Source organism: Sturnira hondurensis, unplaced genomic scaffold (genome assembly GCF_014824575.4).
Source record: "Sturnira hondurensis isolate 20B ecotype Veracruz unplaced genomic scaffold, ASM1482457v3 Scaffold0017394, whole genome shotgun sequence".
Classification (NCBI taxonomy): domain Eukaryota; kingdom Metazoa; phylum Chordata; class Mammalia; order Chiroptera; family Phyllostomidae; genus Sturnira; species Sturnira hondurensis.
The window spans coordinates 8,788,038-8,807,126 of record NW_028090025.1 but is presented as its reverse complement, the minus strand read 5'-3'; the positions used below and the strand labels follow the sequence as shown (position 1 = coordinate 8,807,126).

Sequence of the window (19,089 nt, the reverse complement as noted above, 5' to 3'; positions counted from 1 at the left end):
GACAGAATATCATTCAGCGCTACAATAAATGAGCTATCAAGCCATGAAAGGACATAGAGGAACCTTAAATGTATATGACTAAGCAAAAGAAGCCAGTCATACTGTGATTCCAGCTGTATGTCATTTTGGAAAAGGCAAAATTATGGATACAGTAAAAAGATCAGAGGTTGCCAGGGGTTGAAGGGAGGGATGAATAGGCAGAAGGAGAGATTTTTAGGACAGTGAAATTACTCTATATGACACCTTAATGGAGGACAAGTCGTTAATACATTTGTTCAAACCCATAGAATGTACACCAGGGAGCGTGAACCCTAAAGTAAGCTACAGACTTTGAGTAGTAATGATGTCACCAAATCCCCCAGGTGACCCAGCCTCCTACACCCCAGATTTGGCACCCTGCCACTTACAGCTTTTCTGAAAACTAAAATCCCCTTTGGAAGAAAAGAGATTTCAGACCAGCAGTGAAATTCAGGAAAATACGACAGGGCAGGTGATAGCAATTGAGAGAACTGTGTGAGGTTCCAAGGTGCCCACTTTGAAGGGGACTAAGGTGTCATTGTCCTATGTACAATGTCTCTCTATCTTGTATCTTCTTCAATGTGTTTTCCATATTATATGGCTGGATACGTTCTGGACAGACCTCGGGTACCATTCTGGTAGGGTGCGTTGATGGGGGAAACCACGCAAGTGTGGGAGCACCAGCAGGGGACATGGGGAATCTCTCTACCTTCCTCACAGTTTTACTGTGAATCTAAAACTGCTCTAAAAATAAAGTCTGTATTTTTTTAAAGGGAGTTTTACCTTTCATTTTTAAAAAAATTAATGAAGGCCACACAGTCCTTACAGAAGTTATTACAAAAATCAAACACCAAGTGGCTGGGAGGCATTGTTCTAAATGCCTTTAAAGGCATATTCTCACAAATGTTAATCCTTCGTGTACACTTGGATTTAGGTTGAAAGAACACATCAGATTTTACATAAGCATACAGGCATGTGGGTCATACACAAATGTGTTCTTGCACATAATTATAAAGCTATTAGTTTATTCTATGCAAACATATATGCTAAGCTCAAATTTATCATCTTCAAAAGTCACCTCTGCTCCTGCTATGAGTGTTTAGATTGCCCAAGTTTTCAATTTCCGCTTTTCCCAAGTCCCTCTTTAATTCCAACTCACATACTATTTTTGTAAAAATCCAACTTTCTCCCTGCATTTTTGGAAGATAACGTCTTTCAACAAGCCCATGAAAACCACCAGCATTGATGTACTAATTAGTTTATAAGGATAACTTGATGGGTCCTCTGGATTTATATTTGCCTTTCTTTTCCTTTATTTTTTAAATGTCTCAGCCCATGCATCTTTTTAAATTACTGGACTATGAATTGACAAGTGTTTTGAAAGTAGATGGTTTTTCCTTTTACCAAATATAAAAATATAGTACTAAATAAAACCACACATGGCCCCACCGACTTTTATACTGCTCACCCCCAGAGTCTGACACCATCAACGCCCCCCACTCCCCGCCACTCTACAAAGAGCTACTGCTCCAAGGCGAGGTGGCACATGCACCAGGAAAGCTCCTTCCCCAACCTTACTCTCCACCCTCCAACAGCTCGGTTGCCGGAGGCCCCGAAGGAAGGCCTGGAGAGCCATCCCCAGGTTCTGGTAAACACCTTTGATGACAACAATCATACAAACGCCCTCCGCACAAAGGTGAATTGCTTAATTTTTTTTATTACATGTTATATCAAAAGTATAAAAGTTTCCTGGGTACAAATAACTTACAGGATAATGCTTATAAAACTACAGTGGACTACATGAGACAATTCTGTTAGTTTCTATTCTGGTCATTTTTATCAGTATCCAAAATGCTAAACTCCAGCATTTTTCCTTAATCTAGTGCTGCGTGATTGCAATTCCTGAGGTAAACTTAGTGTCCACTGCCAACATCTTTGGATGCAAACCAAGTCCTCTGAGAAACATTCAGATATTTATAGTCCCATATACAATAGGGTTAGTAATTATAATCAGATACTACAGATTTCATTTGAAAATGAAAATAAGCCCTTGGAATATTTCTACCTCTCATATAGATATTGTAATTTTAGCCCACCAATAGGGCTTCTCAAAACCCCATGACTTGTGAAGTATGGTTTAAGGGGATCTCTTCACTAGAGCCCATCGCCGTCCCCATGGGAGGTGTCTAAGCTAAAGGTTGTCAGCGTTCGGGCACCCATGCAGCTGTGTTCTGAATACACTGTAGGGCTTCTGCCGGTCAGGTGCTGTCTACTGGTTACCAGTCAGTGTTCAGCGAAATCAGTCTAAAGACTCTACATTAAAAAAATTATTAAGTATCAAAATAGCATGTGAGAGATGGCTACAATGACTCTTACTATTTTTCTACCTTAAGAATAAAAATCGACATTTAATAACCTTCAGAGCCCAAAGAATTAGGGGTTGGCTCTTTCATAGCTCCTCTTGTAATTGCACAACTGAAGGCCACATGGAGGTTAAACAATGCCAACTTTTAAAAGGTACTTTCTAGCATTCTTCTAAAGCCTGTCTCTTCATGCTGGTTCCACATTCTTCATGTAATAAAATAAACTCTTTGTTTTACTTACAGGAAAATTAAAAGAATTAGTTCCCCCTCTACATTTTAATTAAATCTTCCAGTAGAAGCCAAAATGATCTAAGGAAAGAAAAAGTACATTGTTACCTAGTTTCAAAGTTCAACTTTAGGTAGTAATTCAGATACTTTAATCTAATCATAAATGGTTATCTGAAAAATAGCTAATTAAAGAAAAAGCAAACTTTATAGAAATTTTAGGGTTTTTCTGGCTTTGACCTTTTTTTAAACATGAATTTTCCTACAAACCTACTTAATTCCAGTCTGAAGCAAATTTAATTAATGTACCATGCTAATGAGCAAATGATATGGTTCTAAGGATCTGGATTATTTTTAGAAGAATGTATAGTGTACTAACTACAAAACCCTTTCACTTCTCACAAATATAAGGACCTTTAAAATACTTCCTAAAAACAATATATTTTCTTTCAAGTCAAATCCAAAAAGTTAGATGACAGAGTTAGCTTTTATTCACAAATGCAGTGAAATATGAAAGACTAAATATTTTGCAGAAACTCAAATTTCTACAAAGTACAAATATTAGTGATATTAGTGATACAGTAATAAATAAGTTACTTAATACATACAATTTTAAGATAAAAGATGCCCCAAAGGAAAATATCATCTCTTCATAGTTTGAGAAATATGAAGATTTTCAATATTAGTATTTTTCCCCTTCTCTTTTCTTAGGTGGCCATCTGAAATTAACAGAAATGAATGTCAATGTTTATCCCAGGTTAAAATAGGCAGTAGGCAGACATAGCTACATATATTTCAGGATGATAATATTTAATATTGTATGAGTTCTTTAGTAGATGGTTTAGGACAATGAAAAAACTAATTTTTAAGCACTATTGAAAAACGTCAGAAATGTTTAGTACTAGGGACTCTAATTATTCAAAAAATTTTCTTGACTTTTTTTTTTATTAGAGTACCCCCTGGTGTCAACCCATAGGTAAGTAGCTACAAAGTTCTCTTATGTTATATGTAACAAATGGAATTCACAAGAAAGGACAGGGTGTTTAATTAGCATTTTGAGGAATGTCAGAATTCTTTAATTAAAATAAAAAGAACCTCACCCAACATTCTGCAAACAGAAATGCCTCCCAGCCACACCCTCTTGTGGAAAGAAGAAAACTAGCACGATTTATATTTTCCTTTGCAAATCATAAAACTATCCAAAGAACTGTAGAAAAAGTTCCTCAACCAAAAACAAAACAATCAAGTCCCATGAGAGTTCAGAGGAGCCCACGGTCCCTGTGACTACCCACTGTGCTCCCACAACAGTAAAGAAGGGGCCCTAGTTGCCTCTGCTCAATCTCTTCTGTCACGTGGGGGAAAAGGAAAAAGGTAGAAGTGTTCTAGATTAGAAGAACCTGAAGAAACTTAATACCCAACGTGACAACAACGAAATGCACAAACTTAATTCCAAAGAAAATATGAACCACTTACTACAACTGAAAAAATAGCCCTTTTAATGATAATTTTTATAACATGAGAAAAACAGAAATTTAGACAAGTGGTTAGAAACATGCAATTTTAGCACCAAAAACACACACTGGATTTTCTAATTCTGAAGACAATGTGATTGCACACACAGTATTACCAATCCAGAGCTGACCACCCTCAGAAGTAGTGTAAATACCACTACAGGCCTGGTTCACACATGGAAACAATCCCCCTCAATTTTAGGCAGCTTTACTGGACAAAAGAAAATTAACGGTATCTTTAGGACACAACCATTTCAGGTTTTCTAAAAAAGCATTATTAAAAAGTGAAGTATGTTATTGATGTACTTCTTCACATATATGCATAAAGTTGAGCTGATAATGATTTTGTATATTATAAAGTATCTGGTCTTTCATCTATAGCAAAAAACCACTTTGCCTCCAATATGATAAACACTAATACCAGCAGCACAGATGAACTGGCTATTTCAAAGGGAAATGTGTCTATATACACTCTCCATTTTTTTCAGCACTTTGAAAAAAGAAGTGCTTTCATGTTGGCAGGCTTTGGGCTTGTTTTCAAATAAGAGAATTTAAGTTTACTGTTTTACATTTCAGCTGGATGAGTTTATGTAGAGATACAGTATTGTAATCTGAAGAATAATTATCTTAACATCTTCATAACCTTGTCAATGTTGTGAAATAAAACTTATGTGTCCTTCAAACAGTAAGCTAGAGGTGGGAAAGGACATGGAATGCTTAAACATATTACTTGAACATAATGCAGTTTTTGGCTAACAATTCAAACGTCATTGCACAAAGAGGCCAAGAAAATTTTTGATGATCAAGAATAAGAATCTGCAAAGTCACTGTGTTCTTCTATTGGTTCAGCAGTCATCCTCATTTCTGAGTCTTCCAGAGTTTTCCACAGAATAGGCACCCAAAGCTTCATTGACTGGAACTTGACTCTCTGATGTCTCTGGCACTTTACACAGAAAGGACCCAAAGCAATTAATGCACTCTCTCATTCTCTCCACCCCTCCCCATCCCACCTTGCCCATTGTGATATCTTATATTACAGGGCTTATATTAATTTTAATATAAGGGCTTATATTAATTACTACCAGTAATTCATCCATGACCTTCATCTCAGGAGAACTTAGTTAAGAAATGCTCTATTACCTATAACTTTCTTATTAGTCATTAGCCAGAAACATTACAGAGATTAATTATAAAAAGCTTACAAGTCACAAATATTATTTCTTAAAAGGCTCTTGGGACTGAAAATACAAATGTGATGGGTTTGCTGCGTTAATAAGTGTTAATGTGTACAATATCCACTGGTAACAATGAAATAGGGAAACCAGTACTATCATTTATTCGTGGTAAGCATAAACTGGTAAAGGCCTTTGGGAGAGAAATTAGGCAGTATTAGACTATTTGAAGTTCACATATGCTTTGAACCAGCAATTCTACTTCTAGGCATCCACCCGAGAAATACTTGTGTGAACAAAGAAGTAAGGCTACACTGCAATGCTGTAAAAGCAAAAAATAAAAAACAAGAGTACATCAGCAAAGCATGATTAGCAATACTATGGAAGACTACACAAAGTTGAAAATGAGAGAGAGGAAGATCTACATATATTGACAAGTAAAAAAATGGCAAGTTGTAGAATAACATGTAGAGTAAGTGCATAAAGGGGTAAGCAAAAGTGGGTTTACAGTTGTTCATATGGAAAAAGACATGCAGGTTATAATTACCACAACAGCTTCATTAACTCAAAGGAATGTCACAGTGGTACAGTGCATTTGGGCACAATCTTGTAAGTGCTCAAACCGCCAGCCTTTAATATTTACACATTCTTATTGTCTTCTTGCTATACTCAAGCACACTTTGGCATAGAGTTCTTATCTACTTTTGTCCACCCCTGTATTATAAAGCCTAATTATTTTTTGAATATTAATGCAGTAATGCATGGTTCAAAATTCAAAAGGAAGGTGAAAAGAGTTACAGATGTAAAGTTTCTTTCTTCTAGTCCCTAATGACCCATACCCCTTCCCCAGACCCAACACATCAATTCATCGCCTATTTTTGCATTTTCTATCCAGTGCCTATTTTTCTTTGAGACTAGTGTTTAGAAGTTATATAAAATTCTCATAATGATAATTGTGAGCAACACGGTTTTTCCACACACCGAAGGAGGGAGATTTGGAACAGACAACACTTACCACTGGCATGCTGGGGCCGTCAGGGAGACTAAGGAGCACAGAGGGGTTTTCAAAAAATGCTTTTCCTCCTTTAACCTTAGTGTTATGATTAAGTGTTTAATACCCTACTCTGAAACGGAGTTGCAGTGTCCTGCTTCTGTTTGTCATCTTAACTCAAAATTTTGTATACTTGTGAGTTTGTTTTGTTTCATGTGGAAGAGCTCCTTTCATTTCTTGTAATGCCCGTCTTGTGGTGATAAATTCTCCCAGTTTTAGTTAGTCTGGAAAAGCCTTTATTGCTCCCTCACATCTAACGGAACGACAGTCCGGAACACCTCGCGGATCGGAGTGCTGTCCTTGAGCAGGAGCCGTGCTAACCCTCTCAGCCCTGCTCCAGTTTTAGCATACAGGGTAAAAAGTAGGTTTACAGGTGTGAATACATGAAACAGTTTATTTTTATACTATTATTTACTAATTATTATATTGTTTTCCGTACTAACAATGGTAACCCTACTGTTGCCCCACCTTCTACATGATATTTAAATACACAGAAATGAGTCCTGAAGGATAACCACCAAGTTGCTAACAGAGGTACCCTCTATAGAAGGCAGAGAAACTGGGGAATTGGGAAGAGGGAAGAGGTGAAGGGGCATTTTACATGATATTACTTGAATGTTTAGAGATTTATTCATGTACTTGTGATTTGTTTTGGTTTTTCAGACACTAATGACAATTCCTTACGCAATCCCTGAAAAGGGAACTAGGAAAACCCCATATTCTTTGAATGGAAAAGTTACAGGAATGGCAATCAGAGGTGCTGATGCTGCTAAAAATGATCAGCTACAGCCTCTAGATGAATTATTCACCTCTTAGTCTTAGTTTTCTCATCCGTGAACTAAGTAGCTGGGAGTGATTTCCTTTCCAATGTGCTATCCAGCTCAGAACTCTAAGATATGTAGAAGGATAACTCCTAGTGAAGTCATAAATAACCTCGAAAAGGCCACCAGCTTTCAGATCTTAAGCTAATATTTAACATAATCAATACTGCCCACAGAAATCTCGGAAAAGTACAAAAGGCAATTCACATTTTAGATGTTTCCTAAAAGTTTATTTCAACAGCCAAAATTTGTATTTAGCCCTGGCTGGTGTGGCTCAGTGGATTCAGCACTGTCCTGTGAAGCAAAGGGTCCCCGGTTTGATTCCCAGGTAAGGCACATGCCTGGGCTGCAAGCAAGGGCCCCAGTAGGGTAGCATGAGAGACTACCACATACTGATGTTTCTCTTCCTCCTTTTTTCCCTCCTTTCCTCTCTCTAAAATAAATAAAATCTTTTAAAAAGTTGTATTTATTCTGATAATCAGCTGACTGTCCTTCTTAAAAAGAAAGATCAACTCTCTCCCATAGGAGGACACATTGAACTCTAAACCATTTAGTTCAGATTACCAAATTGAGGTCCTATTGCTGATGTAAACAAAACAACTGAAAGCTCATTTAAAAAGTAAGCATTCTTAAAGAAATGTGGACTATTCTCCTAAGATTTTTTTATTTGTAGATACTCACCACTGAACTACAAAAAGTACCATACCCTGAAAATGCAGAGGACACATAAACCTCTGATTTGTCTGTGTTCAACAATTTTGCATTTTTTTAGTCTTAGAAAAATAATCTGATGATTCAATAAAAAGCTATTTATTCAGTATACCAAGGACTAACCTGCTCCAGAAAGTACAAATTTATATGAGAATCAGGTGTTTCAATACTTCTATACATAAATTATATATTAAAATTTTGTCTAGTCATCTATCTGCCTTCCCCAAGATTCTTTTTCCAAAAAGCGTTTTGTTTTTTGGAAGATAAATAACACTGGTTAAAACTATATTAGATATAAATGGAATTAAACTCAAAAGCTCAGGAAAAACCTTCCAAAGATAAAAAATATTTAAGAAGAAAATATACTTGCTGATAGCTAAATGATAAATCTCAGAAAACGCATACCCATTTGCTTTCTTCCACTAGGTTGTCTACCAAGATTTGGATTTGGAGACTGAAGTGAAGATCCTTTCAGAAATGTATTTTGGATGCCATCCTTAATTCCATGCAAGAAGTGAGCTAAAATCCCATATAAAAGAGGTCTATGGCAGGAAGAAAAACAAAATCAATTAAATGTGCACAAAGAGGAAAAGCTTAAAACAGCTGTGCTTTAAAAGGAAGCCTCCGACACCAAAATAGCCAAGCAATTAATGAGACTTAAAATTTAAGAGTACTGTCCTGGCTGGTGTGGCTCAGTGCACTGAGCACTGGCCTGTGAACTAAAGGGTCGCTGGTTCAATTCCCAGCAGAGGCACATGCCTGGGTTGCAGGCCAGGTCCCCAGTTGGGGCCGTGTGAGAGGCAAGCAGTCGATGTTTTTCTCCCTCCTTTGCCCACTCTCTAAAAATAAATTAATACTATTTTTTAAAAATTTAAGAGCACTGTTTAACTCTCAAGATAATTTTAAAACTCAGAGAAAATATTAAAACCTAAACCTCATCTGAACTGTAATATAATTTCAATCAATACCCAGCAATTTAGCTTTAAAGCTCCAAAGCCCAAAATAAAATTTCTCAGTATCTAGTATTGTCTGATACCCAACAGGTATTCAATAAGCACTTACTGTGTTAATAAATCCTTGCCTAGAGAAGGTCTTATATCCCAAAAGACACATTGCCTGGTTCAAATCTTGGCTTTGCCACCTGACCTCAACAAAATTCTTAGTGTCCCCAGCCTATGTCATACATGTTTCCTCCCTTATAATTGAGGGTGATTATAGTCCTTACCTCATAGAGTTGTTATGGACTACAAGAGTTAAAAGTCAAGTGTTTGGAACTGTGCCTGGCACATATTAAATGATATGTAAATGTTAGCTCTATAGGAGCTGGGTAGGAATATTTTAAAAGCTACTTTACAGCTACAAATCGTTTTTGCCTCTTCAGTTTATCCTCACCTTGTGATGTCATAATCATCATCCTGAACTTAAAAATGAGAAAACCACAGCTCAGAGAGAATCTGCTTGAGATTCCCTTAGCTAGTAAGTAAATAAATTGTGTACTTGAACCCCAAGACCCATATTCTTTCCTTTACAACACACTGCCCGGGGTTTACACTGTACCCCTTCTCTTCATGCAACTTCTCTTGCACAAAGAGAAGTTGCTCTGTTGACAACATAGAGAAGTATGGCAGAAATGTTTTCCTTTGCTTCCAATCTCATAATTGAAAATACAATTTAATAGATTGATGTTTTTTGAGATATCTATTTACTAAGTAGCAGGTATGATAGTTTAAATTATAACATTCCTTTCCCTTTAAAAGGTGGGAATTCACATTTTAGATGTTTCCTAAGTTTATTTCAACATTCAAAATTTATATTTGTTCCTATAATCAGCTGGTGCCTAATTGCCCTCCCCTTGAGTGAGGGCTACACAAACCCGTAATGAATCAAGGAAGATGTTTGAGTAAGGCACTGTGCAACTTCAGAGACTAGGCCGTTACAGGACTGTGGCTTCATTGTGTGAGTCACCAGCATTAAAGGTATCATTAAAGCCTCAAGAATACTTAGAAAAATGGGCAGGGGGACAAGAAGAAAAGGACAAAACTTTGGGTGTACCCACAATTTAAATGAACCCCAAAGGAGCCGATAAAGAAAATGAACCCTGACCAGTGTAGCTCAGTTAGTTGGGCAGTTTCTCTCTAAGGCTGCCTGCCTTCTGGTCGGGACACACGCCTGGGTTGCAGGTTCAGTCCCTGGGCGGGAGGCGTGCGGGAGCCAACCTACCGCTGTCTCTCTCTCCCTCTTTCTTCCTCCCTTCCCCTCTCTCTAAAAAATAAATAAGTAAATAAAATTTAAAAAAGAAAAGAAACTGAGAATACCATTAGGGAGTCAAGAAAATCAAGATAGTAAAGGGTCACAAAAGAGAAGTGATAAAAAATGTTTTAAGAAAGAGTAAAAAGTCATTATTATAAAATGCTGCAGAAACTCAATTAAACTGAACTTCTCAAATTGGAAATATACAGGGTTTGGCACAAATAATTCCCCTTCTTTATTACATAAAAATCTTTTGTTTCAAAATCATAAGCCGGTAATTCTGTAACATAACAATATCATACTCAAGCACACTGTATGATGTTTTAGGTGAAATGTTCAAATTAAAACTATACACTGATAGTATTACCCTACCGATCACACTCAAGGAAGACTTGCTTCTGCTGGACCCTGTGTATACAATTCCATTCCTGGTGCTAGACACCTGGTACAAACTCCAGGACAAAGGTGGCATATGATCCTGGAATAATTTCATACAGAGACTTACAAACTATAAAGTAGCTTTTTAACTGGTATGTCATTTAAAACATTTTAATGGTAAACAACTACACCATGAAGTAGAATAAAAAAAATTCAATGACTTTTTTGAAAGAGAAAACATAAGAAATTTCTTGCTAGGAAAAGATTATTTTGAACTATATTCCCAGGTGCCTATATTTACAAATTTGGGGGGGGGGGGTGGGCATGCANAAGAGAAAACATAAGAAATTTCTTGCTAGGAAAAGATTATTTTGAACTATATTCCCAGGTGCCTATATTTACAAATTTGGGGGGGGGGTGGGCATGCAGGAATCCTCTGGAAAAACTTAAGGAAACATTGAAATAGGAAAAGTACTAAGAAGTGGTTACTCTTCTTTTTAAGGGCATGGTTTTTTTTTTGTTTTTGTTTTTTTAAAGATTTTATTTTTATTTATTTATCTTTAGAGGGGAAGGAGAGAGGGAGAGAAACATCAATGTATGGTTGCCTTTTGTGTGTCCCCTGCTGGGAGTTGGCCTGCAGGGAACTGGCCTGCAACCCAGGCATGTGCCCTGACTGGGAATTGAACTGCGATCCTCTGGTTCGCAGGCCTGTGCTCAATCCACTGAGCTACACCAGCCAGGGCAGGGCATGGTTTTTTGTACAGGGTGAGGGGTGAATTTAAGATACAGGGAGGATCACAGAGCAGGCAATAGAATAACAGCAGAGGGTTGATTTTCCCTAAGTAAGTTCAGTGGTAAAACGGAGACTGAGCAGTAGACTGGGGTTGGAAGTTGATAGGGTTGTTTTGTTTTGTTTTTAAGAGAAGAGAGATCTGAGTATATTTCTAAGTGGTAGTGAAGGAAGTAGTAGGGAGGAAGAGTTAAATCTGAGGGAAAAAATAGCTGATATAGCAAAAGCAACAGAAAAAAAAAGGATGGATCAAGCAAAGAGTGCCCATTGGAAAGAGGTAGGGCTGCTCACTCCTCTGAAACCACAGGAATTTTAGCTCCAGAAGGCAGAGACTCCATCTGACTCAGTTACTGCTGCATACCTTGGACTTGTGCAGTGCTACACACACACTAGACCCAAATACATACCTGCTGGATTAAAATAAAATAAAATCACCACTATGAGATCGTGACTCCAAAACAACAATATCTGAAAGTTTAAAATAATTCTTACATTGTATTATCCTTTGATTCTTCAAATGCATTTAGTTCACGGATGAGAAATTGCCTGTCCAGTGGAACTACAGGTTGACCAGATTCTGTGGGAAAAATAATCATGAAAACACTGAGTCATTATGAATCTCAAAAGCAAATGTGGGCCCTGATAGGGCAGCTTAGTCAGTTAGAATGTCGTCCCAATACATCACAGTTGCGGGTTTGTACATGATCAGGCCATATACAAAACTCAATGAATGAATGCATAAATAAATGGAACAACAAATTAATGTTTTTCCCCCTCTCTCTCCTCTCCCTTTCTCTCTCTTAAAAAATCAGTAAATAAAATTAAAAAACAAAAAGCAAGTATACTTTTGGTAAGAAACACACCAGATATATACATTTTTCAGATTTGGAAAATAATGATGGTAGATCCAACTTAAGATTATAAATAAGATTTTCAAAATATTTTGTTAAATATATAACAATACAATTTAACATATATTCATTTTTAATCTAATTCTTGGTTAGGAAAATACTGTTTCCACATTTAAACTACAATACTAGGCTTCATAAGTCTGTTTCTGAGAAGCCTGTGAATTACATACATGACAGCACCAATATCCATTTTAGGATTAAATATCCATTTAATTCTAAAAATAAAATTAACCCGAATATTAAATGCTAGCAGAGAAACAGACAACTGGAAACCTCATACTTTGCTGGTAGTAGAGCAAAAATGGTATAGCCACTTTGAAAAACACTTGGGCTGTTCCTTACCCAAGTAAGCACATACTTAAAAGATACAACCCTGCAATCCCAGTCTTAGCTCTTTACCAAGAAAAATTAAAATGTATCTTGGCACAAAAACCTTTGGTGAATGTTTATGATAACTCGATCCATAACTATGAACACTAGAAACAACCCAAATGTCTATCAGCTGACACAATGGAACGCTATACAGGGGAGAAAAAAATCAACATGGCTGAGTCTAGAAAGAAGTCGACTCAAATCAACATCCTACATGGTTCCATGTATAGGACATTCTAGAAAAGGCAAATGATAGGTACAGGTAAGAACAGATCAGTGGCTGCCAGGGGTGAAGGGCAGGCAAAGAAGCTGACCACAAAAGGGCACAGAAAAGTGTGTGTGGGGGCGTGTGATGGAAATGTTCTATATTGCGACTGTGGTGTAGTTACACAAACAGTATGCACTTGGCAAAATCCATAGAACTTTATACTAAAAAATTAAAGTTTACTGGATGCTACTTATCCCTCAGATTTTTTTTAAAAAGCCAAGGCATTTAATATGGAACTTGACTATTGTCATTATATTCCATTCTAGGGGAGCTCAAGCCCGAGACAAGTAATTAATGACATTTCATAATTTTCTTCTTTTCTATTAATGGTATTATGTAGACAATCTATAACAAATGGAGGAAAGTGGAGATAACTGAGATTAAAGATCCTTAAACCAACAAAAATCATGTCTTTATTCAGTTAAAATATATACCTAATGTTAAATAAAAAATCTGTAATGGAAAGTTCTGGCATCAAGAAATTCATTCTCTTTCAATATCTACATCGTGACTTGTTTTCTTTGATCAGAAACATCTCTAAGACACGAAATGGTTTTAAAGCACAAATTAAAACTTAAACAAGGAGATCACAGGATATACAGGATAGGGCAAAAGTAGGTTTACAGTTGTTCACATGGAAAATAATAGAATAATTAATGAGTAATAATACAAGAATAAACTCTGTTGCCCTGGCCACCTGGCTCAGTTGGTTGGAGTATCCTCTTGTACACCAATGACCTTGCAGGTTCTATTTGGTATGGAAAGCAACTAATCGATGTTTCTCTCTCCCTTCCTCTCTCTCTAAAATCAGTAACCCTGGCTGATATGATTCAGTTCGTTGGGCAGTGTCCAGCAAACCAAAAGTTTGCCAATTTGATTCCTAGTCAGGGCACATGCCTGAGTTGCAGGTTCAGTTCGCAGTCAGAGTACTTTATAAAAGGCAGCTAATTATTGTTTCTCTCACACATCAATGTTTCTTTACCTCTCTTTCGCTTTCCCTCACCCTCTCTCTAAGATTAAAAATTTTTTTATTTGTTTTAATTAGTAAATACATCCTTGGGTGAGGATTTTTTAAATGTATTAAAAAAGAATAAACTTTCACATAGTCACAACTGTAAACCTACTTTTGCCCTACCCTGTAAGAGAGGGGACCCCTCAAAAAACCAGAATTATCCTCTGGAGGACAGGTAGGCTCCCTTGCAAGGAAGGAACCCATCTGTATCAGTGTACCAACTGGCATTGTTGTAAGAGGCTGCATTTGGTTTCAGTGAAATTTTTTTTGAACATTCAACTCGTTTGCCCATTTCATGATAGGTAATTTATGAGCCCACCTGCCCACATTGCTGAGTATTCAGCAGTTTTTGACTAAAAACAGCACAACCCCTGTGCCCCACCCTCCTTATTCACCTGATCACTCCCTGAGGGTTTTTTTTTGTTTTCCTGGATGAAAAAATTCCTTGAAATGTTTTGTAGATGTGGAAGAGGTAAAACAAAAAACAGCAGAAATATTAAAAGGCATCAAAACTGATGAGTTCAAAATGCATCACATGGAGAGTAATCTGAAGGTAACTAAGTTTAAAGATTTAAGAATACACAATTTTTTATAAATAAATTCTGGGGGTTTTTGGGTCCCCCCTTCTATATTCAAGGTGCTTTTAATCATCTTCCCAATCTCATTTCTACCCCCAGCCCAGATGTAATGTCTACCTTGACTACTGGATAGCCTTCTGGGTTTCTTTCTTTCTTAAGAAATAAATTTAACAGATAAAGTTATCTTTAACTGCCCCCCCCCATACTATTTCTCTCTCTCATCATGAGAATGAATCTGGAACTTACCTTCCTAAACCTTTTTAAATTAAATACCATGATTTTACATACATTTGTACATATCCCTAACCAATATACAGTAGTAATATTTTGAAGTTTTATTTCCAATGTTTTATATTTTTAGATAAAGAATATGTGCACACGTTTTAAATACACATTAAATGTGTATTTTAAAGCATATCCATAGGAGAAAAGAGTGGCAGCAAACAAGGTGAAATATAAACAATTGTTTATTCTCAGTATCAAAAATTATGTATGATTTTTCAAAGTATACAGCTAGTGTAAGTGCTTATTTAGTTATTTATTTTCCCCTACAAGTCTCATGAGAAGTTGTTTAAGGACTGGAAAGAGCCTGTGTGATTTTTATGTTCCAGTCACTCAGGTGACACTGTTTCATAATGGAATTAGATTTCCAAGCTAAATATTTTCTTAGACTTGATGGAGGGAAGAAGCAGATTTAGTCTCAGGTGACTAACAATAACCTCTTACCTGCTATGAGGACAGATGCTGTATACTTATATTTGTTGAATTCCAAATACTCCCGAATTAATTCATTAATAAGAAGGTTTTCATGAGACAGTGTTGGTCGGGGTTCGTTTTCATCATCTAGGGCATTGAAAACTTCGGCTCGAATTCTCGCTTTTAAATGCCCTAAGACTCCCCTTTTTTCCAAGGTATCCTTTAAAACTGTTAAATATAAAACATTAATGCTTCAATTGTAGGAAAAAATAGTCATTTCTAGACTTACTTTAAAGAAAACAGTTTAAAAGGTAAATGTCATAACAGCAGCTTTCAATCTAAACATTGTGATGAGCTGAACAATTATCACATTAGAAAGTTTCCAAGTTACAATGATTTACTATTTTAATATATTTAAGCAAATCCAAGTTTCCTCCCAACATCATCATTGACATAGGCTACAGTCTGATACACATTCTTCAGTGAGGGAGAAATGGGGGACAGAACTACAGTCAACACTCTGGGACCTCAACTGAACCCCCAGTGTCTCATATATTTTCCAGAGTGTTTATCACTGCAGACAGGTTCTGTATCACCCGAACCCTGCGGTCTAGAAAGATGATTAGGGACTACAAGTACACTCCGTAAAAGGAAGGATGTGTCCTGTATTTTATATAAAAACCTTTGACATCTAGAACTCTTGGGGAATGGCCCATTCTGAATGAAAAGGTGGGGGTTTCAAAAAATTGTATTTATTTACTTTTCAGAGAGAGGGGAAGGGAGGGAGAGAAACATCAATGTATGAGAGAAGCATTGATCGGTTGTTTCTCACACGCCCCCAACTGGGGTCCTTGCCCAGGCATGTGTCCTGACTGGGAATGGAACCAGCAACCCTCTGGTTCACAGGCTGGCACTCAGTCCACTGAGCCACACAAGCCAAAGCTGTTTTTGGGTTTTAAGAACAGTTATGAGTTAAGTCCCTAAAACAATAGGAGTTTGAAATTTTAAGTCTAGTTAGGAATCTAACACAAGAGTATATCAGAGCCATCTTAAGAAATCGAGGACATGTATGCTGAATGTAACCTAACTTAATAAGCAAGGGTCATTATGACAAATATCAGTAGTTGTGATAATGAGATTAGCAATGAATACTAGCAAGGAGAGTACAGGCATAGGGCTGAATTGGCACCATCCCTCGCAGGGGTATGGAACCTTCTTTTTTCAAATTGTCCCTAATGGCTAAATAACAAATCCAGAGAATCAACACATTTCACCCTTAGTGCCTAGAACACAGTAAGAGCTTAATAAATGCTACCTAAGAGCATTATAATATAGTGCTGCATACTACTGCGTGTAATATAGTTTAATACTGTGCTGTCTCCTGTCAAAGGCACCAGGTAAGTACATGATCATGAAAATTCATAAAGGGAGCTCAGGAATATAAATATTTTTTTAAGCTTTGATAAATAACAACAAAAACCTGGTCATAGGATTGAAGAGATCTAGATAGACTCTAACCTTTCTTACCCCTTATTTTAAAATCATTACCTCAAACTTTCTGCAGGTGTGTTAAATACAGTTACCACCAAATCAGATTTTCTATCAGGCTCATGAAAGAAAGGTCCAATCTTATCATATTCTTGGGATCATAACTGAAACCCTGTTCTCCAATTCCATCTTTTGAAATTAGATGGAAATACTTTTTCCTCCCACTGGCAAAGATCTTGTCCCTATTACTCTGTATTTATAGAGCACAGCCTCAAAGTCAGCAGAGAAGTGAATTAAATGAAGCTGGACTTAAGAAACCTAGCACATCTCATCACCACCCCAGAGGTAGATCACTTTCATGCCTCAGTCGTCTTCTCCAACATGACTTCTACCTCTCAGAGACAGAACCAAGTGAAGCGGGAAAATGCGAAAGTGCTTAAAAAAGGTAAATGCTCATGAAACATAAGTGATCCGCAAACATTTTCGTTGGGCTTCTCTTGAACACAAAGCCCATTCAGAACTGGGGAATGCAGAAAAAACATGAAGGGCTCCCTACATCTGTGTAGGATGCCCCTAATTCCCAAAGTTCTTCTAGGGATCCATATTATGTTGCCTTCCCCTCTATTATTGTGCTTAAAAAACTGTAACATAACAACTTCTTCAGAAAGAGGTTCTTTTTTTAAAAAAAAATACTTTATTTATTTATTTTCAGAAAGAGGGAAAGGGAAGGAAAGAGGGAGAGAAACATCAATGTGTGGTTGCCTCTCATGTGTCCCCCACTGGGAACTGGCCTGCAACCCAGGCATGTGCCCTGACTGGGAATCGAACCGAGATCCTTTGCTTCACAGGCTCACGCTCAATCCACTGAGCCACACCAGCCAGGGCCAGAAAGAGGTTCTTTTTTTTTTTTCTTTCTTTTTTAAATTTTATTTATTTATCTTTAGAGGGGAAGGGAAGGAGAGAGGGAGAGAAATATCAATGTATGGTTGCCTCTTGTACATCCCCTGCTGGGAACTGGCCTGCAACCCAGGCATGTGAACCGCGATCGTGTGTTTCGCAGGCCCGCGCTCAATCCACTGAGCTACACCAGCCAGGGCCAGAAAGAGGTTCTTAATCTGGTGTATATCCCTAAGTCTCTAAGTCCTCTAAAGTTGTATTCAATACCATGTGTGACATGCTTCCTGGGGAGAGGGTTCTCCCGTCCATGTGAAGTCTGTTCTTGCGGATAAAGGCAAGCCGTTCTTCTGACTGTTCACTAGCCCAGGGTTACAGCATACATTTACATCAATGGTTCATTTCAAAGACACTCAACCCCTCCCAGCCAAACCTCTATGACTGGCTGAGTTAGGCCCCACCTCCCCTAAAAACTCGTTTTTAACGGAGCAGCAGTATCACCCAGTGCTTAAGACCGGAGCTCTGGTGCAGCATTATCTAGCTCACACACTCTACCTCTTTACAGCTAGAACGCTTTGAGCGAGCTGTTTCACCTCTCAGCACCTCAATTCCCTAATCTATGAAATGGGCATAGGGTGGTTACATGCAATCAGTAAGACAGCAGAGTGGCTGGGCAGTGCCTGACGTATAAAGCTCAGTCATTGATAACTATAATTATTAATACTACCTGTCTGGACTTCTGCGTCAACACTACCGGCGTACAACTATCAGCTTAAGGGCTCTCATTTTGTGGGACCTTTCCGAAAAAGACAGAATGGCCAAGCCAGGCAACTTTCTACCCCGGGTAGTTTTCCCGATGGAAAATCGGAAACTCCCTCCCAAGTTGTAAGGATGCAATGAGAGACACGACCAAATGGCTCAGGATTGTGCCCAACATCAACGATGGTTGTGGATGCTGTAAACATCAGCCCCGCAGGAAAGATCTTGGCCAAGGCCTCGGCTTCAGGCAGGGTCTAGAAAAATGCGTCGGAAGACCAAGGTGCAGGTCTGCACACCTCTCAGGTACCTGCAGGTTGTACGACTCCAGCCCCAACACCAAGACGGTAAAAACTTGTCCCATGCAACCCCTTCCCTCACAGGGCCCTGGCGCCGTGGCCGCTACATCAGCCGGCTCCGCAAGCCCTGACCCCGCAGAGCGACCACGCGGCAAAGCTGACCTCTGCTCCGCTCGTCCTCTTTTCGTCCCACCCTTTTCACAGGCTGCAGACCAGATGCATTCCATCTGGCAACCCTCCCACTCTCACTCACCAGTCTTCAGGTCGCTGACAGTCGCCATTTTTAACGGCCGCCAGGGGCGAGCCTCCACCTCGCGCACGCGCAGCCCCGCTCCGCTCTGCGGCGTGGCCTGTAGCCAATAAGCACACAGCTCTCGCCGCGCCCAGTCCCGCCCTTCTCAGTCTACGGTCTCCTCGGGTGCGTGGGTGGGGCCCCAACAATCATCGAACGCCCCAGGAGGTCACTGAGGAGGGAGGGGGAGCGGGGACTGAGGCAGGTCGGATCCTTTACCTGTGGGTGCTGGT

The 19,089-nt window shown here is 38.4% G+C and overlaps 1 protein-coding gene across 5 annotated transcripts; it reads right to left on the bottom strand.

The window, feature by feature from the left end:
- Nucleotides 1-1,717: 1,717 nt before the first annotated feature.
- CEP20 (centrosomal protein 20) lies at nt 1,718-18,905 on the bottom strand. Of its 5 annotated transcripts, XM_037067700.1 has the most exons (6): nt 18,818-18,904; nt 15,158-15,355; nt 11,783-11,867; nt 8,278-8,414; nt 3,215-3,325; nt 1,718-2,690 (listed from the first exon to the last, which is right to left on the bottom strand). In XM_037067700.1, exons 1-5 carry the CDS (start codon nt 18,843-18,845, stop codon nt 3,249-3,251), a joined length of 525 nt encoding a protein of 174 aa, XP_036923595.1. In that variant the 5' UTR covers nt 18,846-18,904; the 3' UTR covers nt 1,718-2,690; nt 3,215-3,248. The 5 variants fall into 5 exon arrangements, 4 of the variants coding, with proteins under 4 accessions (XP_036923595.1, XP_036923594.1, XP_036923596.1 ...); XR_005069664.1 differs by lacking the exon at nt 8,278-8,414 and having other exon boundaries at nt 18,818-18,905; XM_037067699.1 differs by having other exon boundaries at nt 1,718-3,325.
- Between the last annotated feature and the right edge of the window lie 184 nt (nt 18,906-19,089).

Coding starts and splice junctions, on each gene's coding strand:
- CEP20 (XM_037067698.1), bottom strand. CDS start 18,845: ATGGCGACTGTCAGCGACCTGAAGACTG. Junction 15,356..18,817: donor TGTCAGCGACCTGAAGACTG/GTGAGTGAGAGT, acceptor TATATTTAACAG/TTTTAAAGGATACCTTGGAA. Junction 8,415..11,782: donor GAATCAAAGGATAATACAAT/GTAAGAATTATT, acceptor TTCCTGCCATAG/ACCTCTTTTATATGGGATTT.